Source organism: Phacochoerus africanus, chromosome 6, assembly GCF_016906955.1.
Source record: "Phacochoerus africanus isolate WHEZ1 chromosome 6, ROS_Pafr_v1, whole genome shotgun sequence".
Lineage (NCBI taxonomy): Eukaryota > Metazoa > Chordata > Mammalia > Artiodactyla > Suidae > Phacochoerus > Phacochoerus africanus.
The window spans coordinates 89,679,422-89,706,130 of NC_062549.1; the positions used below are offsets into that span (position 1 = coordinate 89,679,422).

The 26,709-nt window shown below is 45.6% G+C and overlaps 1 protein-coding gene and 1 non-coding gene across 2 annotated transcripts; one reads left to right on the forward strand and one right to left on the reverse strand.

Moving 5' to 3' along the window:
* F11R (F11 receptor) lies at positions 1-25,325 on the forward strand. Its single transcript, XM_047784130.1, has 10 exons — positions 1-140; positions 20,796-20,864; positions 21,037-21,144; positions 21,360-21,506; positions 21,800-22,002; positions 22,179-22,281; positions 22,418-22,525; positions 22,757-22,769; positions 23,064-23,112; positions 23,252-25,325. Exons 1-10 carry the CDS (start codon positions 80-82, stop codon positions 23,285-23,287), a joined length of 897 nt encoding a protein of 298 aa, XP_047640086.1. The 5' UTR covers positions 1-79; the 3' UTR covers positions 23,288-25,325.
* On the reverse strand, positions 9,589-9,718 carry LOC125130166 (small nucleolar RNA SNORA19). Its single transcript, XR_007135666.1, has one exon. It is a non-coding gene; the product is annotated as a small nucleolar RNA SNORA19 (small nucleolar RNA).
* Positions 25,326-26,709: the final 1,384 nt, after the last annotated feature.

Consider the following 26,709-nt stretch of genomic DNA (forward strand, 5'->3'; position numbering starts at 1 on the left):
GTCCCGGTGCTGCTGTGGGCGAAGCTGTGTCTGTTCCGTGGGCTCCGGCCGTCGCTGTCGTATCGGGATCTTGACCGTGATGGGGACAAAGGCGAAAGTCGGGAGGAAACAATTGCTTCTCTTCACATCAGTGATCTTGTGTAAGTTCCTGTTGTTTTTGGAGGAACCCGTGGATCTAGTCGAAGCTTGGAGGGCGTCACTCCCCACACCTCCGGCCCGCGAGAGGGGAAGGGTTCGGAAACCAACTCGCCTCACCCTCCTAATTCCCCCGGCTCGCTCCTCTTCTTTCTCCTTCTTCCGCTGATGAGTGGCTGGCTCCCCTCCCCCCACGGGTGAAGCGTGACTCCTTCTTTGTCACTCACTGGGAGGGAGCTGCCTGTTTCGCACATTAACCAAAAATAACGGAGAGAGGCTAGTTCGCCCTTCCCCAATCCTTGCTTACTGGTGAGGGCTGGTGGGCGCGAAGGCCCTGCCCACATATATCTACCTAGCCGGGATCACGCACCTGGGAATGGCTATCCCTCACACCATCACGCATCCAACGTCTGCGAACAACCGAGAGAAATAGGGAGACTTTCATTCGCTGAATCCCTTAAGGAAGTTCTGCTCCTTAAGGATTCTCAGAGAAGATCTAATAGGCGTGGGGTGGAAGTTTCTTTCCCGGCTCTTGCTGAAGGGCCTCTTTAGCTTTCCCCTCTATCTTTGGGTTGTTGTGGTTGCTCTGGTAAAAGTGCTTGGCTCAAAAATCTGGAAAAAAAGGAAATACAATTGAAGTCTGAAATTTCGCAGAGCACAGCACTCAAAGTTCCTTGCTTGAATAACTACTTCAAAAGTCCTTAATAAATGTTGTTGACTGATTGACTATTCCCTGGGGGAGGTCCTGTCTTTTGGTTGGTTGGAGCCTTTTCAGAGCCTGAACTCTGCCCTCCCTCTGGCCATGTTTGAGAGTTTTTGTTTCCTTTGTAAACTCCCTTTCCTGTGGAACAATGAAGCTCACTTGCTGGGGCTTGCCTCTATCTATAGATATGTTTGTCCCCAGCTGAGTGTATGGTTTGTGCCTTAGTCCACCTGTGTCAGCACCTGTACATTTAACCGTGTGATTCTTGTGTGCCTTATATGTGTGCTTCTGTGGATAGTTGTGTCAGTAGGGGACCTGTAAGAGTCTCCATTTTCCCCTCAACATCCGAGTTTTAGAACATGTAAAAGAAATGAACAATTACAATCAATATTGTGGTTATAAGGTAATTACTTTGCTTAATTTGAAAGGTGCCCTTAGAACAGATGGATTGATTACCCCTTTGTCCCTTATCACAGAAATTTAACCCTTGGGGTGGACTGGACTAGTGACAAGTCAATTCCTCTCCCTATTGTAGAGATGAGGAAACATGTACAAAGAGGGGAAATGACTTTTCCAGACTGACAAAAGGAACTGGGAATACCAAAGTCTCCTGACTCACTTCTCCTTTTTCCACTCCTGGGTCCAGCATCTCAGGTACTCTGTGGTACAGGAACCAGGATATCAAACATCCAGTGCCCCAATTTTTCTTTTTTTTTCAATTCTTCTTTTCTGCTAGATTCTTTCTTTTTTCATTCTACTCCTATATTTCTCTTTCATTCTCTCCTGTATTTCCTTTTTTTTCCCCTTCAAGTTCCATTCTTTTTCTCCCCGTTTACTTCTGTCTGTATCTTAGAACTGCTAATGACACCCATATTCTTCTTCTTTTTTTTTTTTGGTTCTGCATGGTACTTGGTACTAAAGATTTTGCCAACCCTTGTTACTGTACAATACCCACCCACTGCCTGCCCCAAACCTAGAAGTTTCTGAGTCAGTAACTATTTGTGACAGTATTCATCAGGCTTATAAGCTTCCTAGAGCTGCATCCTTCTCCCTTTCTCTTTTTTCTTTCTTTCTTTCTTTTTCTTTCTTTCTTTCATTCTTTCTTTCTTGCTTGCTTGCTTTCTTGCTTTCCTTCCTTCTTGCTTGCTTTCTTGCTTTTTCTTTCTTTCTTGCCAAAGATGTGGCATATGGAAGTTCCCAGGTTAGGGGTCAAATCTGAGCCACAGCCACAGCAATGCCAGGTCCGAGTCTCTTGTCTGCAACCTATACCACAGCTTCCAGCAATGCGGGATCCTTAACCCGCTCAGCCACAATGGGAACTCCTCTCTTCTTTCTTTTCTCTCCCTTTCTTTTCTGTAATAAACACATCCTGACACTGAACCCGTCTGAGCTTGGGAATGTCCTCTACTCTGTTCAGGGAATTGAGAAACAGTGGTTTAGGAGTTCCCACTGTGGCACAACAGGTTAAGGATCCAGTGTTGTCTCTGTGGCAGCATGGGTTGGATCCCCAGCCCCACAAAGTGGGTTAAGGATCCCTCACTCTCGCATCTGCGACTCAGATTTGACCCCTGGCCTGGGAACTTCCCGTATGCCATTGTACAACCAAAAAAAGGGGGGGGGGGAGAAAGAAATAGTGGTTTAGAGGGAGCTTGGGATGGTTGCATTAGCTTGACAGCAGATCCAATCTGGGTCTGAGACCTACACCATAGCTCATGGCAACACCAGATCCTTAACCCACTGAGTGAGGCCAGGGATCAAACCTGCGTCCTCATGGATGCTAGTCAGATTCGTTTCCCCTGAGCCACGATGGGAACTCCTGACCTTGTCACATTTAAATAGGGCTAGACCCTGTGTGTGTTGGTGTGTGTGTGATTTGATTAGCACAGTGAAGATGGAAATAGCACCCAGGCTACCTTACCTTTCCACCTTATATATGATCTTAGGCTACTAACTCAGTCTTTAAATCTGTAAAACAGGAGTAATAATACTTGTCCTAACCTTGTCCTAGGATCAACTAGGATAATAGCTACATTACATATACACGAAGGGATTATTACTTGGTAGCTATTATCCCCCTTGGATTTTTTGAGGATGAAACAATGCTGCCCATAGCAGAGCAGGTCAAAGAAGCAGGGAGAGACCTGGCTAGATTCCAGAAGGCAAGAGTGAAAAAGTAGGGGTTCTTTCTTGGGCATCTAGTCTGTCTTCTCCCTCTGGGATATTGGAAGCATGTATAGGATGCACGCTTCAAGTGGGCTCTGCCACTGGGGAGGAAGAAGAAAGGATCCAGCAAAGGCCCAACCCCAGCTGGGGGAAGCTAGCGGAGAGGAAGGGACAGAGTTGGAGAAGAAACACTGGGAGAACCCTGCTTGGGAAAAGCAAAGCTGGTGGCTCAGAGTACTAGCCTCCCTTTGCCTAGAACACCTGTGCTTAGGAACATTTCCAGCTGTCTCCCAGGCAGGAAGAGGCATTTCTGTTTAGAAGGGTGGTGCGTCATAGGATGACTTTTGGTGTAACCACAGGGGAGAAAGAGGAAATCTGCTTTTGCATACCCTCGATTACCTGAGTGTAGTGTCCCCACAGAGGCATTCCAGAAGGGAGGACTGCTGCCTGGTTCTGGGTCAGTCCATGAGTCCTGGTGTTTCCTATTGATGTTCCAGACTCCAGCCTTTCTAGTTTTGCTGTTCACGGTTAGACTTACCTCACACTGTGGCTTGGTGAGTCACTCCTCTTTCCCCCTCCCTCTGCTGGGGGTTCAGTTTTACTCCCAGGAAATTGTTCCCTTGAAACCAGAACCTAGAAACTAGTGAAGCAACAATTTGGAACTAGGAAGTGAACGGTAGTGGAATTCCAGTGACTTAATCTCATCCCCCCTGGCTCCAGAACTCTTTCACTTTATGACGTTTCTCTTCAGTTTCTTTGTGATCTGGGCTTGCCTGGGGTCTCCAGCCCAGTTTTGTTTTGGGATGGATCTGCTGTAATTTATTATTTATTTGTAAGGTTTTTCTTTTTTTTTCTTTTCTTTTTTTTTCTACGGCCACATCCGTGGCATGTGGAATTTCCCACACTAGGGAGTGAATTGGAGCTGCACCTGCCAGCCTATGCCACAGCCACAGCAACACCAGACCTGAGCCACGTCTGTGACCTACACCACAGCTCATGGCAACACTGATCCTTAACCCACTGAGCGAGGCCAGGGATCAAACCCTCATCCTCATGAATACTAGTTGGATTCATTTCCGCTGAGCCAAGATGGGAACTCCTATTTTTTCTATTATAGTTGATTTACAATGTTCTGTTAAAATTTCTGCTATGCAGAAAAGTGACCCAGTCATATACCCACACACACATTCTTTTTTTTTTGGTCTTTTTTGTCTTTTTTGTTGTTGTTGTTGTTGTTGTTGTTGCTATTTCTTGGGCCGCTCCCGTGGCATATGGAGGTTCCCAGGCTAGGGGTTGAATCGGAGCTGTAGCCACCGGCCTATGCCAGAGCCACAGCAATGCGAGATCCGAGCCACGTCTGCAACCTACACCACAGCTCATGGCAACGCCGGATCGTTAACCCACTGAGCAAGGCCAGGGACCGAACCTGCAACCTCATGGTTCCTAGTCGGATTCGTTAACCACTGCGCCACGACAGAAACTCCCCATTCTTTTTCTCACATTATCCTCCATTACAGGATGATCTGCTGTAATTTAAAACAACAATAATGTTTATTTATTTAGAATAACATGGCTTGAGAAAATGATATTAAAGGAGTTGGGGGTACTCCATACCTCCCCTAGTTTCCTATGTATCTTTCCAGTGTTTTTTTCTGCAGTCGTCAGTATATATTACTATACATTTCTTTCTTTTCCCTTTTCTTACATAAAAACACAGTATATACTACTGCTTCCTACATATTGTTTATTTCACTTAATATACTTTTTTCATGTTGGTGTTGTGACCTCGTCCGAAATATTCCACCCCCTCCCCTGCCCTCCTCCCCAAGTCCTCTGGGTCAAGGGGGCATCTGTGGATTCAGAAATGGCCAACCTTCCTGTTCAAAGATTTAGAAGTTACGCACATTTTATGTGTTAGCTTAGGAAATAACGGGGCTTGTTTTTCACATCTGTTATTATTGAGGAGAGACCTTGGGGATCTCTAAACTCAGACCTGCTTCCTTTTTAGAGGTTCAGGAAAGACCTGAGTGGCCGTTTGACAAAATGCAATTGAGGACTGAGGTTTCAGTGTTGTCAGGGATTGTAAGAAGCAATGGGAATGGATACATACAGGGGTTTTCCAGGCATTGAAAATTCAGAGTTCATTTGCCTGGGACTCCCTGATAAGCAGGGTTTCTGTCTAAAGTCCGCCTGGTGTCATTTGTTTTACAATGTGGGGTAGGACAGGAGGAAGCAGCTGGTTGGCAGGAATTTTGATGCCAGGCCCCTGAAGTGAGCCCTGGGCAGGCGCAACCTCCCCTTGTAATGGGGAGATGGGTGGGGAGGAGAGTAAGCAGGTAGAACTGGAAATTCTGCTGAGAGAGGGCCTGAGGGAGCAATGGAGTGAAAGCTCTCCTGGCCCGCGCTGCCACCACCACTTTCTGCCATCCTCAGAGGGCCGTGCCAGCTGACCAACGTCACTGAAAGTACAGCCAAGCCTGGCCCTTTAGATAGACTTAGCCCAGCCTGTCACTGGACTCAACAAAGCCTTCCTCTTGCCCACACATTCCTTATCTGTCCCACCCCAACTTCCAGGAGTGAGTTCAGTCTCTACAGGATGAGCTGTGGGAAGGAAAGGGCAAAGGGGAGGGGGTTGGTGTTGGTGGAAGCCCTGGGTCTACTTGTATTGCCATGTCCAATTCATTGGTTAATCCAATAAACTTTGGTGTCTACTCTGTTCTGAGTGTTGTGCAAGAGATTAGGGATAAGAAAATAAATAGCATCTGCTATCAAGAAGACCTGAGGCAGTGGGTGGGGACAAACTAAGGCGAGCCAGAGGTATTGTAACTATCAGCAAAAACAAGTTCGGTAAACTGGGTGGCAGCGGGCTCAAGCTGGGGTCTCTCCCAGGCTATGGCTTATTCTTCCTTATAGGTGGAAGGTCCTATGAGGCTCATCTGCCTAGAGGGGAAGTTTGGATAAATTCTCAGAGAAAACCAGTGAGGCCGGCTAGCTGCCTTCCCTCTCCTTTTCCTTTGTTTTTTTTTTTTTTTTTAATGAATTACAACAAATTCATTGCATGAAAGTAACTTAAGGAGAATTCTAATGATTAACAGGATGCATAGAGAAAACAATGGTTTCTTAATAAAGCAGCAGAAGGAAGTAACTTCTGCTGTGGGTTTGATCTGCATACACAAGGGAGGGTTGTTGGTGGGTTCTGTCAGGGGTCTGGGCACCTCCACCCTCTGTGACCACCTACTTTTTAAAAAATTTTTTTACTTTTTTTATATTTGTGTGACCACCTTTTTTTAAAAATTTTTTTTTTACTTTTTTTATATTTGTGTGACCACCTTCTTATCACAGCTTTGCTTCAAAGTGGCAAAGCACAGTGCTAGGAGCAGGGAGAGGATACAAACATAGCTTGGTTTCTGTACCCCAGGAACTACAGACATATACTGACTAAATAGAAAAGAGCACAGTACGCCAGGGGCTCTCCACAAAGTACACAATGTTTGGGGAGCATAGAAGGAAAGAGTTACTTTCTCAGATGATTTTTTTTTTTTTGTCTTTTGAGGGCCGCACTCGCAGCATATGGAGGTTCCCAGGCTTGGGGTCCAATTGGAGCTCTTGCCGCCGGCCTACACCACAGCCACAGCATCACCAGATCCCAGCCACCTCTGTGACCTACACCACAGCTCACGGCAATGCCAGATCCTTAAGTGAGACCAGGGGTTGAACCCGCAACCTCATAGTTCCTATTCAGATTTGTTTCCGCTACGCCATGACGGGAACTCCTTAGACAGTAATTTTTAAAGAAATAGTATATGTTCAATGTGGAGAAGTGGGGAAACACAGAAGGATGTAGAGAAAATAGAATCATATTGTATTTAGAGTTAAATACTGATGGCTAGTCTTTCCTTTGTGAATAAATGTGTGGTATATATGACCAGTGCAAAATGTATCAGGAAAAATCAAGTGGCTGTTTGATGTCATTGACTTTTCCTTAAGCCTTGACTTTGTGGGTAAACATTGATTAGGGTACAATGTCACACCAGCTCAACAGAAATTCATAGATATTGATGTTTAACCAAACCTATGTACTAAATACTGCTTTGAGCTGTGGCTAATTTGTCAGATTAGGTAGGAATCCCAGTGGGAAAAAAACAAAACTGTGTTTTAGTTACTTTCTCATTTAGATTATTAGTTAACGACCCAGTGCTGGTTTTTTTTTTCTTTTTGTCCTTTTGCCATTTCTTGGGCCGCTCCCGCGGCATATGGAGGTTCCCAGGCTAGGGGTCAAATCAGAGCTGTAGCCGCCGGCCTACGCCAGAGCCACAGCAGCGGGATCCTAGCCAAGTCTGCAACCTACACCACAGCTCATGGCAACGCCGGATCGTTAACCCACTGAGCAAGGCCAGGGATCGAACCCGAAACCTCATGGTTCCTAGTCGGATTCGTTAACCACTGCGCCATGATGGGAACTCCTGGTTTTTTTTCTTTTTTGCTTTTTAGGGCTCAACCTGAGGCCTATGGAGGTTCGTTAACCACTGAGCCACGATGGGAACTCCACATTAAGTTGTCCTTGAACTTGTATCTCTCTAAGTTTACCTTTGACTATTTTCTCAGGCTATATTCCTAGAAGTTAGGGAGAGATCACGGTTTTTTTTTTGTTTGTTTGTTTTGTTTTTTTGTCTTTTTTGGTCATTTCTTGGGCCGCTCCCAGCGGCATATGGAGGTTCCCAGGCTAGGGGTCCAATCGGAGCTGTAGCTGCCAGCCTACGCCAGAGCCACAGCAACGTGCGATCCGAGCTGCGTCTGCGACCTACACCACAGCTCACGGCAACGCCGGATCGTTAACCCACTGAGCAAGGCCAGGGATCGAACCCGCAACCTCATGGTTCCTAGTTGGATTCGTTAACCACTGCGCCACGATGGGAACTCCAGGGTTTGTTTTTTGTCTTTTGTCTTTTTAGTTTTGTACCCATGGCACATAGAGGTTCCCAGGCTAGGTGTCATATTGGAGCTGTAGCTGCTGGCCTATACCACAGCCACAGCCATGAGGGATCCCAGCCACGTCTGCCACCTACACCACAGCTCACAGCAATGCCAGCTCCTTAATCCACTGAGCAAGGGCAGGGATCCAACCTCTGTCCTCATGGATGCTAGTCAGATTCGTTTCTGCTGAGCCCCGATGGGAACTCTGAGATAATCAGTTTTGACTTGGGAAAGGTGTAATGGATCAGGGGACAAGATCTTGAAGGATGAGTGGGATTTCCTTGCTTGTCTGATGGAGATGCTGTATAGCCCAGTAGCTTTGGAGACTCCGAATTAGACTTGGATTAAGACTCCCACCTTGTTGTTTGTAGCTGTGTGATTTGGGGCAACTGTGCTAAGCCTCAACATTCTCATCTATAAAATGGGATGATGATAACAACAGTATTTGTCTCTCGGGGTTTTTGAGAGATTTAATGAGACAAAGGATGTGCTCTCGTTTCTTCCCGCTCTTATCCTCTCTTGGAAATTTATCAGACTGACGTACACTCTCCAGGATCTGGATGAGGTAGTATTCTCCTATTTCTTACTCATCTGTTACTTCATTTCACCTTTAAAGTTTTATTTAATCATTCCGTGCTTCCTGGTGTGTCAGTATTTGGATATTTCCTGTGATTCTTTATCATTGTTTGTTTTGCCTCTCCTTTCTGGCTTTATTTTCTTTCCTTCTTGTTCTCTATATGATTTTTTTCCCCCTTTCTATTCCCCTTTCCCACTCTTTTTTTGTTAAATTAAAACGCTTTATACATACTTGGTGATTACACAAATGTAGAACATAGAAAAGAAAAGCTGTATTTCTCATCTCTCAGAAGAGTACCTGAACATGATATTTAAGAAATGTTAGCTGCTATTATTGTTTTATTCATTTGATCATGCTTAGTAATATGTGTCTAGAATTTGGATATAATTAATTAAAAGTATAGGACAAATCTTGCAAAGGTCTTCAAGAGTTCTGTTTTTTTGTTGTTGTTGTTTTTGGTTTGTTTTTTTTGGTATGTAGGATGGCATTTTACTTAGGCATACCCACAGGCAAAACACGGATACATAGATGAATTGAGCAAATCTGATCATTGGTTTCTGTCTGATTTTGTTGTATTTATTTAATTAACTTTCTAAGTTCACCAAAAACATTTCACACCTATCTTGTTTTTTGCTTTGCTTTTTTTTTTTTTTTTTTTTTGTATTTTTAGGGCTGTACCTGTGACATATGGAAGTTCCCAGGCCAGGGGTTGAATTGGAGCTACAGCTGCCAGCCTATACCACAGCCATAGCAATGCCATATCCCAGCTGTGTCTTCGACCTGCACCACAGCTCACAGTGACACTGGATTCTTCACCCACTGAGTGAGGCCAGGGATTGGATCTGCATCCTCATGGATACTAGTTGGGTTCACAACCTGCTGGGCCACAAAGGAACTCCACTACTATTTCTCCCTTTTTTCCCAGTTTCTTCATTTAAGGGACTGGATATTTTTATCTTGTTAAAAATTATTATAAACCAATAATAGTGCTTGAATTTCACTTTTCCATGTAATTCTAATTCTGAAGTTTTAAAAAAATTATCTGAAGGAGACTGGCAGCATTACTATATAGTTGTACTGTTAATTAACATTCAATTATTTGTAGGCACATAAGAAAAAAACCCTTCTCACATACATGAAAGAAAGCAGGTCAATGAAATGTGTACTCTATTGACTTAAAAAAAACCCCAAACTTTATTGAGGTATATTTTGCACACATTTTAGTTTCAGATATACCATATAATAGTTTGATATTTACATTTATGAAAGAATGATTACCACAGTAAGTCTGCATTCACCACCATACATAATTACAGAATTTTTTTTCTAGTGAGTAGAACTTTTAAGATTTACTTTCTTAGCAACTTTTAAATATGCAGCACAGTATTATTTCGCTATAGTCATCATGCTGTACATTACATCTCCATGATTTATTTATTTTATAACTGGAATTTGTTTGTTTTTGATCTCTCATAGAAGTGGGATGAAATGGCTTTGACTTGCTCTGACTTAATTCACTTAGCGTAATGCCCTTAATGTCCATCCATCTTGTTACAAATGGCAAGGTTTCATTCTTTTTAATGGCTGAATAATATTCCATCGTATGTGCATGTATTTTATATATAAACATGGGGGTTCCTGTATCATTTTGAGTTGGTGTTTTCATTTTCTTTGGATAAATACCCATAAATGGAATTGCTGGATCATATGATAGTTATATGTTTATTGATTGATTTTGGCCTTGCTTGTGGCATGTGGAAGTTTCCAGGCCAGGGATCAAATCTGTGGCACAACAGTGACAACACTGGATCTTTAACCTGCTGTGCAACAAGGGAACTCCTACATTTAATTTTTTGAGGAACTTCCATACAGTTTTCCATAGTGGTTGTAACAATTTACATTCCTACCAGCAGGAGGTTTGCGTGAGGGTTCCTTTTTCTCCACATCCTCACCAACATTTGCTATTTCTTGTCTTTTTGATAATAGCCATTCTAACAGGTATGAAGTGATAGCTCACTGAGGTTTTGATTTGGATTCTCCTGATAATTAGTGATAATGAGCATCTTTTCATGTACCTGTTAGCCATCTGTATATCTTTTTTAGAAAAATGTCTATGCAGATACTCTGACAACTTTCTTTTTTTTTAATGGCCACACCTGAGGCATATGGAAGTTCCCAGGCTAGGGGTTGAATCAGAGTTACAGCTGCTGGCCTATACCACAGCCAAAGCAACACAGGATCTAAGCTGAGTCTGTGACCTATACCACAGCTCTCGGCAATGGCAGATCCTTAACCCACTGAGCAAGGCCAGGGATCTAACCTGCATCCTCATGGATACTGGTGGTGTTCTTATCCTGCTGAGCCACAATGGGAACTCCCTTTGACAGCTTTCAAAACAGATTGTTGAGGGGTTTTTTTGCTATTGAGTTCTTTATATACTCTATCAGATAAATGACTTGCAAATATTTTCTCCCATTCTGTACATTGCCTTTTCATTTTGATAGTGGTTTCCTTTGCTGTGCAGAAATGTCATCATGTGTACTTGAGTCAAGGCAGTAGTGACTGGGGATTCAACCTGCCCTGCTGATGCGGTTTAAACCTTTGTGTTGGTCTGCTTGGGCTTTTACTGGATGGGCTTAAACAACACTAATTTATATTCTCACAATTCTGGAGCCCAGAGGTCCAAGATCATGCTGCTGGTCTGGGAAGGTTTGCTCTGAAGCCTCTCCTTGGCTTACAATGGCTGCCCTCTTGCTACCTCTTCACATGGTCATTTGTCCCTTGGTGTCTCTTTGAGAAGGACATCAGTCAGATTGGATTAGGGCATATCCCAAGGGCCTCTTTTTAGCTTAATTACATTGTTAATGACCCTATCTCAAAATACAGTCACATTCTTTTTTTTTTTTGTCTTTTCTGGGGCCTGCTCCCAAGGCATATGGAGATTACCAGTCTAGGGGTCTAATTGGAGCTGTAGCCACCGGCCTATGCCAGAGCCACAGCAATGCCGGATCCAATCCCCATCTGTGAACTACACCACAGCTCACGGCAACACCGGATCCTTAACCCACTGAGGGAGGCCGGGGATCGAACCGGCAGCCTCATGGTTCCTAGTCAGATTCGTTAACCACTGAGCCATGACAGGAACCCCTACAGTCACATTCTACAGTATTGGGAGTTACGGCTCTCACATGAATTTTGAGGGAATATAATTCAATCCATAAAAACCATAACTATTCTGAAGCTTGCCTCTGCAGAAAGGCTATGATCTAGCCAGGAGTCTCCTCAGATGACTTGAGTCTACTAGGAGTCCTAGGTTACTCATGTGATGATGAAAGGAAATGAGTTGTTTTTTTTTTTTTTTTTTTTTTAATGGCTCCTCCCATGGCATATGGAAGTTCCCGGGCCAAGAATTGAATCCAAGTCACAGCTGCAACCTACACCACAGCTGCAGTAATGCCAGATTCTTAACCCACTGTGCCAGGCCAGGGGTTGAACCCACAGCAAACTGAGCCATTTCGGTCAGAGTCTTAACCCACTGCACCACTGTAGGGACTCTGGACTATTTTAAATGGATTCACATGTTTCCCTACTTTCTGCTGCTATTTTAGACTTGCTTTAGAAAACTTCCTGGTGCTTCTTCCACTTTTGGCTCTGCACAATTCCGCTGGATGTGGGAACCAGCCTCCACCATTGTGCACGCAGACACCTTCAGACACGGCAGCCCAGGAGCAGGAATCAGTCCCTTTTGCAAAATGGCAGGTGGAAATCACTCATGTGCAAAAGTACTTTATTTATTTATTATTAATTATAGTTGATTTACAATGTTCTGTCAATGTCTGCTGTACAGCAAAGTGATCCGGTCATCATGTATGTGTGTGTATATATTTATATATATATATGTACATATTCTTTTTGTCATATTATCTTAGCAAAATACTTTAATTCTGTTTCAGAAATATGAAGTAATTAAAAAACCAGTTTTTAATTTTGTAAAGCTAAATTGAATAAAGATTAATAGAATACACCTTTTTTTCTGAGAACTAAACAGTTAAAACAAAACCCCTTTGCTAGTATTAAAATTTTTTAGGAATTCTCGTTGTGGTGCATCAGAAACAATCCGACTAGGAACCATGAGGTTGTGGGTTCGATCCCTGGCCTTGATCAGTGGGTTAAGGATCTGGCATTGCCATGAGATGTGGTGTAGGTTGCAGACTGGGCTTGGATCCTGCCTTGCTGTGGCTGTGGTTTAGGCTGGCAGCTGTAGTTCCTATTTGACCCCTAGCCTGGGGACCTCCATATGCCTTGGGTGTGGCCATAAACAGACCAAAAAAAAAAAAAAACATGGTTTTGAATCAAGTTTGTTTTTTCTTCATTTGGGTGTATCCCATGTTCTTATTTGAAAAATGGACTTATCTTTGTAGATAAACCTTAACAAGTAGATGTTACCGTGAATGATCTGCTTATGACCTGATTTGTTAAGGCTCTATGTTCGATTTCAGCTTGTACCAGGCATTATGCTAAGTGCTGAGAACTCAGAATGGTAGCTTAAACTCCCAGGAAGCAGGGGGACCAAGTATTAATCTATCATTCTGAGTTTACCATTTGATGGGTGCGTCAATAATGTCATTTTAACATGGGAAGTGCTTTAACAGTGTTTTGCTTGGGCTGGTGGAAACCTAAGAAAGAGACCCTACCTTGGCTCTGCTGAGTATTGGGGGTAAGGCAAGTCAATTCCCAGAAAATAATGTGGATGAATAGCTGCTGGCCAGGTGAAGAAAGAGGAGAAAGGGTGCCCCACATAACAGGAAGAGCATGAGCAAAGGCAGAGGTTATGAAACAGTACATCTTTGCTGGGAATTCTAAGTAGTTTTGTATAACTGGAGGGTAAATTGCAAGAGTAGAGAGAGTGATGAAGATGATAACCTCACCACCCGGTCAGGTGGCGCTAGAACTCTTGCCTTGCTAAAGAATTTGGATTTTATCTTAGAGGCAGTACGGAATCTTTGGAAGCTTGAAGCAAGTGCTAAATTTGTACTTTTTAGAAGGCTGGAATTAGACTGCCTTGATATGTGAGTTCTTTCTCCAGCAGTGCAGTGGAGGATGGATGTGATGATGTCAAGGATAGACAAGGCAGAGAGGCATTCCCTGGTGGCTCGCTGGTTAAGGATCCAGCGTTGTCAATGTTGTGTTGCAGGGTTCCCGTCGTGGCGCAGTGGAAACGAATCTGACTAGGAATCATGAGGATGCAGGTTTGACCCCTGCCCTTGCTCAGTGGGTTAAGGATCTGGTGTTGCTCTGAGCTGTGGTGTAGGTCACAGACGTGGCTCAGATCTGATGTTGCTATGGCTGTGGTGTAGGCTGGCAGCTGTAGCTCCGATTGGACCCCTAGGCTCCCTATGCCACAGGTGCAGCCCTAAAAAGGAAAAAAAAAAAAAAAAAAACCGTGTCTCTGGTTTGATCCCTAGCCCAAATGCAAATGTTTAGGTGATGTTGGTACTAAGAAACGGCAGTGGGTTTGGAGAGGGCAGCTGAATTTAAGACAGGTTTGGGAGATGACATTGTAATGCTTGGTGTTTGATTGACCAGAGCAAAGGAAAGATGGTGGTGATGCCTTGAAAGCTTCTGGAGTGAGTGACCAAATAATGGTGACACCACCAACCTGGAGGGAGGAGCAGGAAGAGAGAGGCAGTGGGAGATGATGAGCGGTGTGAGATTGCAGGAGGAGGTGTATGAAGTCCCAAGTAGAGATGTCAGGAGGCATAGCAGTAAGAGCCTGCAGCTCAGGTGAGAATAGCTGGAGCTGGCCATACCTAGGTGTAGATGAACTGTATGTGTTTGAAATTTCCTAGAGAGAATATAGAGAGGAGACAAGGCACAGGGTGGAATGCTGGGGATTACTACTATTAAGGGATGGACGGAGGAGGTAAAGTTCAAGGAGGAGAATAAGGCAAAACTGAGGTAGGACTTCCTACCATGGTGCAGCGGGTTAAGAATCGGACCTCAGCAGCTTCGATCGCTGCAAAGGTGCAGGTTCAATCCCCTGCCCAGTTCAGTAGGTTAAAGGATCCGGCGTTGCTGCAGCTGTGGTGTAGGTTGCAGCTATGACTTGGATTCAATCCCTGGCCCGAGAAGTTTCATATTCAGTGTTTGCAGCCATAAAGGGAAAAAAAAAAAAAAAGACAAAATTGAGGTTGGAGGAGGGCCAGAAAGGCTGTACACAGTAATCAAGGGGGTAGGGAGTTCCCGTTGTGGCGCAGTGGAAACAAATCCGACCAGGAACCATGAGGTTACGGTGAGCTGTGGCGTAGGTCGAAGGCATGGCTCGGATCTGATTTGGTTGTGGCTGTGGCTGTGGCCTAGGCCGGTGGCTACAGCTTCGATTAGACCCCCTAGCCTGGTAACCTCCATATGCCGTGGTGCAGTGCTAAAAAGACCAGAAAAAGAAAAAAGAAATCAGTGGGGTGGAGTGGCTTCTGAGGAGGGGCGTGATCAGCAGGGTCACACCTCTTAACAAAGGCTACAGAAGGTAATTGAAAAAGCAAATACTGGATATCTTCAATGTCTTGGAAATTGGAATAAGATTTATAGCCTGTATATATATTTAATATAATTTTTCCCCAAGAAGCTACTATTAAATCAATGTTATATCTTATAATCAGGGTATCTTAGAATTGAGGAATACAATGATTGATGACCTAGGTAAAAGCAATTCATTTCAAGGTGAGGGTCAAAGGGGTACTGCAGTGAGTTGATCAGTGGATGTATATGTTGGGCTCAAAACAGTGTATGGACTACTTCTTTAAGAAGTTTGGAGAGTTCCCCTCATGGCTCAGGGAAAACAAATCCGACTAGGAACCATGAGAATGCAGCTTTGATCCCTGGTCTCACTGAGTGGGTTAAGGATCCGGCGTTGCCATGCGCTGTGGTGTAGGTTGCAGACACGGCTCAGATCTGGCTTTGCTGTGGCTGTGGCAGCAACAGCTCCGATTAGACCCCTAGCTTGGGAAACATATGCCATGGGTGTGGCCCTAAAAGGACAGAAGACAAAAAAAAAAAGAAGTTTGGAGAAGAAGGAAGGAAAAGATTTTAACTTGAGAAGGGTGCAAGATTAAGTAAAGGTTTTCTGTATGTGAAAGGGCCAAAAATCTATCTATGTCTTTGATTTTGTGGCTTTTCTTTTTTCTATTTTTTTGGCTTTTTAGCACTGCACCCTCAGCATATGGAAGTTCCCAGGCGGGGGGGGTCGAATCAGAGCTGTAGCCAACGGCCTATGCCACAGCCACAGTAATGTGAGACCTGAGCCATGAGATCTGAGCCGTGTCTGCGACCTACACCACAGCACACGGCAACGCCAGATCCTTAACCCACTGAGCGAGGCCGGGAATCAAAGCTGCATCCTCATGGATCCTAGTCAGATTCGATTCCTCTGAGCCACGACGGGAACTCTGATTGTGTGGCTTTTCTTGCTGTAAACTTGAGTAAATTAAATATCACAATGGAAAGGATGAAATTTCCTTCTATTTCAGTTTATTGTGTTAATTAGTAGGACAGTTATATGCATGCACAGTATGCCAAGTTTAGGTCAAAGGTTAAGTGCAAAAGCGGGGGCCATGATGAAACAGGAGAAAATATAAAACATGAGAGAATGTGTAGGGAAACTGGGTGTTGTGATGTAGATGGAATATGGTGAGGGAAAGCCCTCAGCTCTGCTGGTTTATATATGTGGATTCTAGAAAATAGGTAGCCTTTTCTAGAGGAGAGATGGTTTGGTGAGCTGAAATGTAAGCATTTTCCAGGGAGTATTGATGTTTATCTTACTGAAGAAAACTTTGAAGTCAGAAAAAGAAGTATGTGCAGAAGGACCTATGGGCAGACGATGGTAATAACAGGGCATGATACTTATTTGATGCTTCCTGTTGGTCAGACACCATTGTAAGTATTTTATTTGTATTATTTGTATTACCTTGTTTAACTCTCAACAACAGCCCTTTGATGTAGAAACTGTTATTATCCCCATTTTACAAATGGACAAACTGAGGCTCAAAGTGACTAAGTGGCTAACCTGGGTCACAGAAATTATAAATAACTGAGCTGGGATTTGAATGCTGGGTTCCAGAGGTTTGTTCAGGAATGAGAAGGGACCGTGGATCAGGGTGGTTAAGGTGCTCTGTGATGACTAGGAAGGAAGGACAGGGTGTCAAGGCTGGACTTGACTCATGATATGATCCGCAGTCACAGTAGCATTGTGACTGGTGGAGTGCAACCACCACGAGCAGACATCAGCACTCCTGCATCAGAGGGAGGGGGAGAAGGCGTTGAGGGGAAGGGCCCTATATTTTAAACAAGAAAAGAGAAACCTCGATGAGGTAATAGCAGTCAGAATTAATGAGAAGGGGAAGGTGTTGCCTCACATGTTTGCGTCTATATGTGGTGGTGTCATTCCTGAACTTGTTTCAGATCTGATGACCTGAGAGGACTCAAAAGAGAACTTCGGCTAAAGTTAGACGTGATGCAGAAATAGTCACCCAATTCATAGGCTGGGGTTGATTGATTTATTTTCTTTTCAGTGGCCCTTTATTTCAAAGGCTAGTTTTTAGCTTAATTAGAAGCTGTTCTTTATTTGGGTGGTGTCATAGGTTGGGTTCTTGGGAAGCTGACTCTAAGATGTTAGTGACTGTACCAAGACATTAATTAGGAAGTGTTCTTGGGAGCCACACCTATGGAAAGGAAGCAGAGGGAGAAGCTGAGTTGCATTGTAGTCCTTACAAGGCCTCAGCCTGCTCCACAAGGAGCTTTGAAGCAGGAATAGCCCTTCAGTGTTATCCCAGGTTGGGGAGTTGGGGCGATAGAGCTGGGGCTTTATATGTCTCCGCTTCTCTCACTGATCAGGCATTAGAAGCTGGTGCCCTGCCCCTGCCCCTTCTTGGTAGGAGGGGTGCCCCTGGGCAAGGCTGTGTTCTGGGTATCCTCAAAGACTGCTGATAGCTGAGGGCTTTCTTCTGGCAGCAGTCCTAGCAGCTGGGACATGGCTTTCATTCCTGAAGAGACATCTGGTTTGAGGGTCTTTGTTCACATCATAGGTGGCAAATTGTAAAATTCAAGAATCTTTAAAAATTTTTTTTTATTTATTAAAGTATAATTGATTTACAATGTTGAATCAATTTCTGCCGTATAGCAAAGTGACCCAGTCATATATATACATACACACACACACACACATTCTTTTTCTCATATTATCTTCCTTTATGTTCTATCCCAAGATAGACTGGATATGGATCCCTGTGTTATACAGCAGGACCTCATTGCTTATCCATTCTAAATGTAATAATTTGCATCTAGTAACCCCAGACTCCCTGTCCATCCTGCTCCCTCCCCAAGAATCTTATTTGGTAGCCTTCCAGTCTATTTTGTTGATGGTTGTTCAGCACTTCGCTTAATTTTGGTGGTTTTCATAAGAGGAGGTTAGCTTGAGTCCTTCTACTCTGCCATCTTGCCTCTTGCTCTAAAGTTCCATCATCAAAGCAAAGAAAGCTGACTTGGGCAAAAAAAAATCAAAGCATTTCATTACCAGTAATTTTTTTTTTTTGGTTGAACCCACAACACATGGAAGTTCCCGAGCCAGGGATTGAATCTGAGCCACAGCTACAGCCTTTAACTCACTGTGCCAGGCTGGGGATTGGATCCACTGAGGTTGGATTCTTAACCCACGGCCCCCCGATGGGAACTCCAGGGCCTGACTTTTTTATTTTTTTTATTTTTTGTCTTTTTAGGCCATACCTGCGGCATATGGAGCTTTGGAGCAGTAGCCAGTGGCCTACTCCACAGCCACAGCAACTTGGGATCCGAGCCACGTCTGTGACCTCCACCACAGCTCATGGCAATGCTGGATCCTTAACCCACTGAGTGAGGCCAGGGATTGAACCTGTGTCCTCATGGATACAAACCAGATTTGTTTTACACTGAGCTAAGACAGGAACTCCTAGGACCTGACTTCTTAAAAGAATGACATTTAGTTACATGGTTTGCTAAACTAGTGGCTTTTCTAAGAAGTAGCATGGTGTATACAAATATAATAAGGAAAAAGGGGAGTAGCCTGTATGCTAATCTCAGCTCTGCCATTTGCCAGCTGTGAAAACTTGGATCAGCCATTTAACTTTTTATTTATTTATTTTATTTTATTTTTGTCTTTTTGACATTTCTTGGGCTGCTCCCGCGGCATATGGGGGTTCCAAGGCTAGGGGTCGAATCAGAGCTGTAGCTGCCAGCCTACGCCAGAGCCACAGCAACGTGGGATCTGAGCCGCGTCTGCGATCTACGCCACAGCTCAAGGCAACGCTGGATCGTTAACCCACTGAGCAAGGGCAGGGATCACACCTGCAACCTCATGGTTCCTAATCGGATTCATTAACCACTGAGCCACGACGGGAACTCCCATTTAACTTTTTATTTATTTATTTATTTATTTATTTATTTATTATTTATTTATTTATTTAGGCTTTTTGGCTTTTTGCTATTTCTTTGGGCCGCTCCCGCAGCATATGGAGGTTCCCCGGCTAGGGGTCTAATCGGAGCTGTAGCCGCCAGCCTACGCCAGAGCCACAGCAACGCTGGATCCGAGCCGTGTCTGCAACCTACACCACAGCTCACGGCAACGCTGGATCCTTAACCCACTGAGCAAGGGCAGGGACCGAACCCGCAACCTCATGGTTCCTAGTCGGATTCGTTAACCTCTGCGCCACGACGGGAACTCCCCATTTAACTTTTTAGACATTCAATTTTCTCATCTGTAAAATATACCCTGACAAATTCAGTGCTGTCGTATCAAATTGAAATAAATGTATGTAAAAGCACTCTCTAAATATTTAAGCCAAAAGAGGAAAACAAACCAACCAGAAAAGAAAATGAAAGAACCTAAAGGATCACAGAGAACATCTAGTTCAAACCTTTTATGTTTCAGATGAGAAAACAGTCTCAGGGGTCAAGAGACCTATTCAGTTATGTGAGTAATTTAATAAAGGAAAAATGTACTTGTGTTGAACAGATGTGCTTGCACTTATCTAAGGAAGGCAGGACTTTGACATAAAGCTGTAAATAAAGCATCTTTCGTGAGTGTGAGCTTTGAAAACATGAATGAGAGTAATTGTGTCAGTGTGGGTTGGTGATTATCTCACCATCCCAGAATCCTCACGGCTGCTTATTTTGGAGTGTGTGGGGCCTCCTGTGGACCCTGCTGCCTTCTTCCCATTGTGTTATTTAATTAGCCTGGCCTCTTCTCACCTCCTCTCTCCACCCCCACTACCCACTGCCTTCTCCTTCCCTTCTCCATTGGGCAGGAGGAGATTCTAATGAGCGGATCTGAGCCCACTTCTGGACCAGAACCAGCTGTGTGATCTTAGACACGTTTCTGTGCTTCGGTTCCTCATGTAAAATTGGGATGGTAATACTCGTCCTGCTGATCTGTCCTGCTTCCTTCAAGGATCAAATGATACGGTGTATATGAAAACACAAAGCACAAAATGCCCCACAAATGTCGAGTGTTATTATTATCCTATTGTCGCTCCGCCCTTTCCTTCCCTCTCTTGCCTCCAGCTCTGCTGGCCTCCTGCCAGGATTGTCTGACAAGTGACTGCAATTATTTGTTGAGAAGCTTTCTCTGAACCATGAAATGTCATTTGGGAAGCTGCCTTTGGACTTGTAGGACTCTAATTAGGTTATTGGGGGTTCAGAGGGGAAAATGTTAAAGAATGAAAGAAATCACATTTGAAAGAAATAGGTTATTTCCATTGATAAAAGAAGTATTGGCAATTAGAGCAAAAAGCATTTAAAGAGAATATGCAGGAATCTCCTGTTGTGGCTCAGCGAGTATCCATGAGGATGTGGGTTTAATCCCTGGCCTCGCTCAGTGGGTTAAGGAGGCCAAGGATCCAGTGTTGCTGTGAGCTGTGGTGTAGCTCGCAGATTCAGCTAGGATCCCACATTGCTGTGGCTGTGGTGTAGGTTGGCAGCTGCAGCTCCAATTCAATCCCTAGCCTGGGAGCCTTCCATATGCCACAGGTATGACCATAACAAGCAGAAAAAAGAGAGAGAGAGAATATTTAGAATATTGATGAGAAGTATTATAGAGAGAGAGGAGCTTGAATCTCTTGAATCCCTTGATCTTGGGGTCTCAGCCCTAGATCCCCATCAGCTGGGACTGCTCTTCCCTCTGTCAACTCCTAATGGACCCACTCATCTTCTTCTCAGGCTTCCTGACGTTGGGCAGGGGTGCAGTGTACACTTCTGAATCAGAAGTCAGAGTTGCTGAGAACAAACGTGAGTTGGGAGAGGGTCTGTGGAGGGTGGTGGGGGGTTGGGGGAAGGGAGGTGAGCACGTGCAGAGAAACCCCTGGGGAACATCCAGCCCAGGCTGTGGACTGGGGCCATTTCCCCATCTTCTCCATTTCTGGCTGTTCCTTCTTCGCCTTCACCTTGATCCTGTCTGCAGCTGCCAAGCTGTCCTGCTCCTACTCCGGGTTCTCCTCTCCCCGTGTGGAGTGGAAATTTACCCATGGCGACATCACCAGCCTCGTTTGCTATAACAACAAGATCACAGGTGAGTTGCTCACCTCTTTGCTGCCTGCCTGGGCAGTAGAGGGATTGATTGATTGTGCCTGGATTCCAGGGGAAGGTTATGCTCAAGTCCCATGGCCTCCCGATCGCCCTTCTTGGGGGAAGGAGAGGGCCCCTTGTGCCTTGGGGGCCGCCGGCACCTGTGTCTCTTAGCTCTTCAGCTCACTGTCCCCGGCCCTGCTTCCTCTCTCCTGGTAGCTTCCTATGAGAACCGAGTTACCTTCTCGGCTAGTGGCATCACCTTCCATTCTGTGACCAGGAAAGACACAGGAACGTATACTTGTATGGTCTCTGACGAAGGCGGCAACACCTACGGGGAAGTCACTGTTAACCTCATTGTGCTTGGTACGTGCCATAGGTCTATGTGGGCTTGCAGTCTGTCCCTTCCCTAAACTCTTAGCAAGCTCTGCTAAGCTTTGGAGCTTACTGATGGTGAGAATGCTCATGGGTGGGAGGATTCAGGGTCCAGGGCTGTCGGAGAAGGGGGATGAGCCCCTGGTTGGGAGCGGGGGGGAACAAAGGGCATAGTAAGGGAGGGAGGCTAGAGCTGGTGGATGGGGGTGTCATGCTAGTCAGTGACTTCACCTTCGGGCAGCCCTCCTGCCCTTGTTGTGATCAGTACCTTGTCTCCCTCCCAGTGCCTCCATCGAAGCCTACAATCAGTGTTCCCTCCTCTGCTACCATCGGGAACCGGGCTGTGCTGACCTGCTCAGAGAAAGATGGTTCCCCACCCTCTGAATACTTCTGGTTCAGGGATGGGGTATTGATGCCTACAGAGCCCAAGAGCAACCGTGCCTTCATCAACTCTTCCTATAGCCTGAATCCGAAGACAGGGGAGCTGGTATGGATGGGAATGGGGTAAAAGGTGTGTGGTCTGGGAGGCAGAGGGTTATAGAACCCCTGATGGTGGGAAAGAAGAGCAGGCAACAAGGTGAGCTTGGCATTAGGGTCAGGAGGTATAAAAGACAGGTACTTGGCTTCTTTAAGCAGAAAGCCAATTCCCCTTCTGCTCTCCAGATCTTTGATCCTGTGTCAGCCTCTGATGCTGGAGATTACACTTGTGAGGCACAGAATGGGTATGGGTCACCCATGAGATCAGATACTGTGCACATGGAAGCTGGTGAGTGAGGGCATGGCCAGGGCTTGTGCCCAGACCCGGGATGGGGACTGGGGTCTCCTTTCCATCCTGGCTTTAACAGTGTTGTCGGGACCATGGGTGAGCATTCAGGGCCTGACGTCTCATTTGTGTCTCATAGCGGAACTGAATGTGGGCGGCATCGTGGCAGCTGTCCTTGTCACACTCATTCTCCTTGGAGTGTTGATTTTTGGCATCTGGTTCGCCTACAGCCGCGGCTACTTTGACAGTAAGTATTTGCCCTCAAAGGCTCTCCTACGTATCATCCCCATTCCAGGGCCTGGCTCTTGGTGCCACCTGAGTACTAACTTGATACTGAACCCATGTGTGGTGGGGTTACCTCCCAGGGATCACCATTCACCCATATCTCAGGGCCGCAACACTAGGTCCCCCTTCTTCCTGTGTGCCATGCTGTCTTCTACCCTGCAGACACTCATAGTCCCATTTCCTCTCTTTTCAGGAGCAAAGAAAGGGTGAGTGAGCTGCTGTCCTGGGGCTCTCTGAGGTTGAGAACATGGATGTGTACGGTTTGGAGCTCAGATGGCCAGGGAAAGGGGTTGGAGGTGAAGGCAACCAGCCTGGTAGGGAAGACCAGTGTTCCCTGACCACTGTGCCCTGTGTCTGTCCCCTCTCCCTCCACCCAAACCCCCCTACTGAGAACTCAGTGCTTCTGTGAAGTTCTCAGTCCTGGCCTTGAACGTTAGCAAGCAGAGATTGAGGACAGAGACAAGGGGACTGAGTGTCTCCATCTTCTGGCTTGTCTATAGGACTTCCAGTAAGAAGGTGATTTACAGCCAACCCACTGCTCGAAGTGAAGTGAGTATGCCCCTCCTGGGGCAGGGGTTGGGGGGCCTCCCAGCCAAAGTGAGGGGTTTCCAACCTGTGTTTATACCTATCCGGGGGCTCATCAGCTCAAGAAGAATGTAGAGTTGATTTGGATGTTTTCTTTCTTCAGGGGGAATTCAGACAGACCTCATCCTTCTTGGTGTGACCCTGGTCCATGCATCGCCTGTCTCCTCTGTGCTTGCCTTACTCAGGTGCTACCAGACTCTGGCCCCTGATGTCTGTAGTTTCACAGGATGCCTTATTTGTGTTCAAGCCCCCACAAGGCCCCCCACTTTTATCTTAGAATGTTGTTTTTAATAATGTCAGCCCTGTGCCCCTTCCTCCCTCCCTTCCCTGCCCACCACTGCTGAGTGGCCTAGGGCTTGTTTAAAGCTTTCTTTTCCCATCCCTGTGAGGGATCACACAGATGTCCTGAGTGATGCCTGAAGACTTCCCTTCCAACTAGACCGCAAGAGTGGCGGGGCTCCCTCCCCCTGCATGTAGCAGTCCTCAGACAGAGCTCTGGATCCTGGTTCCTTGACTTTTTCTTCTTGTTGAGACAAAAGGTACCGGTACCTTTGAGGACTGGTACTGGCTGTTCTGGAGTGGGGACTGGAGACCGGAGCAGCTGCAGTGGTTGTTGGGTGATGACATCAAGTCTCTTCAACCTCTGCGGCCCACTCTCCTCTGTCTTCCCAAGGAAGTGCCACTGGGATCCTCCTGCTCCGTCCTCTTCCTAAACACATGCTGACTGACAGCAACCACACATCTGTAGGGAAAACAAGAGCCTTTGTTGTGGAGAACATAGTAAGCTTTCAGGGGACCGAGAGCAGAAGAATTACAGAAGAGAAAGCTGGAACTGGTAGCTCAAGCCATCACCCTTCCCTTGGCTGGAACAACTGGACTGACCCTTTTAAGATGTGTTTGCAGGGTGGTGGGAACATGGACAGTTGTCAGCTTTGCAGAGCGCGCGTGCGTGCGTGCATGCATGTGTGTGTGTGTGTGCGCGCGCTTGCGCGAGAGTGTGTGGTCTCTATGCTGAAGTCAAGTGTGTGTTTTGGAGGACTACTTATCTCTTTGGTGAGACTAGTTTTATTGTGGGGACGGGAGAAATGAGGTTCCTGTGCTCCTTATTAGTACAAACAGGAAAATCCCCAAAGCCCTGCTCTCCAGCAACCTGGGCTGGTCCCTGGCTCCCTGTGCCACTTCTCCTGGTTCCTGTCTTACACTGGAGCTTCTGGACATTGGACCCTCATTCCAGAGTCCTCTTGTCACAGGAGGAGGGCACCCTGGGCAAAGCTGGTGCTGTGCTCCCAGTTATACTGGGTCTGATCCTCTCGGGGAGAGGAAGAGCGCCCACCCTCCCACCTCGGCCAGCCCTCCCACCTGGGCCAACCAGATGCACAAGGAGGCTTCCCCCAGGCTGCAGGGAAAGCTGCTCCAGAGCCTGCGGCAGGATGTCTCCCATCACTTGGAGAATCACTTCTTTAGTAGTAAAGTAGTGCTCCTGCTTTATTTGGTGGGGTAGGTGTGCGTGAGAGCAGCAATGAGCAAGGACGACCTGCCTGTCACTACGTCCCTCTCGCTACACAGACCCCTCTTTGCCCTCACATCTGTTTCTCCCTCTCCCCAGCACCCCTAGCCTATTTATTAACTGGCAAGAGGGCAAATAAGGGGTCTTCTAGGGTTGACTTTGCTTATGTCAGTGGAGGATACCAAGCGCCACTTTGCCATCATCTGCTCCCTTATCTGGAAATTCCTCGCAGAACTGAGCTTTCTTTGCATCAAGGATCCAGAAAGAAAAACAAAAACCAAATCAAACCATCACACACCAATAAAAAGTAAACTTTCCAGATGGAGGTAATATCTAATTAGGCAATAAAAGTAGAGACTGTGACACGGTTCAGTAAGAATGAGATTTTTGAAGTATGTTTCAGTTTTGTATGGTGGCTGGGAGACGGGGTGGGAGGGATGTGAAAGAAAGAGCACAGGGAAGCAGAGGTGAATCATTGCTCCTGTATGTCTGAGGCGAATGGTCCCTCCCTCCCTAGGTCACTGTGAGGAGTATGAGTCAGTTGTTACCAGCCTTGGAATTTACCTCCCCAGCTTGCAACAGCCCCTATGAGTTGAAAAACACCTTGTCTGCTTTCATTTTAGAATGTTAAAACTAATTTTTTGTAATAAATGTTTATTTTTCACATTGAGTTTGTTGAAATCCTGAAGTTCTATATTAAAAGAATTGGGACTTTCAGAGTGACTTTGGACATTCAAAAATCTTACCTGTAGTCTTTTTTTTTTTTTTTTTGTCTTTTTAGGGCCATACCTGAGGCATATGGAGGTTTCCAGGCTAGGGGTCAAATCAGAGCTGCAGCTGCCAGCATATGCCACAGTCACAGCCACAGCCACAACAACTCGGGATCTGAGCCACCTCTTCAACCTATACTGTAGTTCACACCAACACCAGATCCTTAACCCACTGAGTGAGGCCAAGGGTCAAACTCATATCCTATGGACACTAGTTGGGTTTGTTAACCACTGAGCCACGAAGGGAACACTCCCTGTAGTCTTTTTAAGAGATTAGAGATGACCTACAGAGTCTCGAAGTGACATTTCAACTGAACTTACTATCAGCCTGTACTTGGGATGATTCAAATGGACATTTCCTACATTAAAGGGAAGCCTGGGGGTTGGGGAATGAGGCAATTCCATAGAAATTAGTGTTTTAGACATGAACCCACCCTGATCAGGGATAAAATGATGGCGTATTAAGAGTGTGTTTGTTGTCCCTGTCTTTTTTTTTTTTTTGCTTTTGCTTTTTAGGGCCACATATGGTAGGACACATGGAAGTTCCTAGGCTAGGGGTCAAATCGGACCTGCTACTGCAGGTAGCCTATGCCACAGCAACACAAGATACGAGCTGAGTCTGCAACCTACACTGCAGCTCACAGCAATACTGTTCCTTAAGCCACTGAGCAAGGCCAGGGATCCAACCCACGTCCTCATGGATACCAGTCAGATTTGCTACTGCTGAGCCCCAATAGGAACTCCGAGTTTCTTTTTTTTTTTTTGTCGCTGTCTTAAGATCTGTGGATCAAGGCCAAGGGAGGGGAAAATGGGAAGTAGGGTTGGTCCATTTGTGAATGAGGGGATGGTATGGGGTGGGGCAAGGGGACAGCTTAGTAAAGGAGATAAATGAAGAAGTACAGCTTGCACTTAAAGAAATATCTGGAGTTCCCGCTGTGGCACAACAGGATGGGCAGTGTCTTGGTAGCGCTGGGGCAAGGGACTCAGGTTTAATCCCCAGCCCGGCACAGTGGGTTAAAGATCCAGCATGGCCACTGTTGCTGCTTAGATTGCAACCGCAGCTCTGATCTGATCCCTGACCCTTGAACTCCATATGCTGTGGGGCAGCCAAAAAAGAAGAAACAAAGAAAAACTTCTGTGTACCTCTTCCTATTATCCCTTTTTTGGTTGTGGTGGTGGTGAGGGTAACTTTTTGAATAATTACTATCATCCACTACCTTATTTATTGGGTATTCACAGGGAGAAGAGGCACAGAAATGCTAAGGAGCCAGCCCATGTTTACAC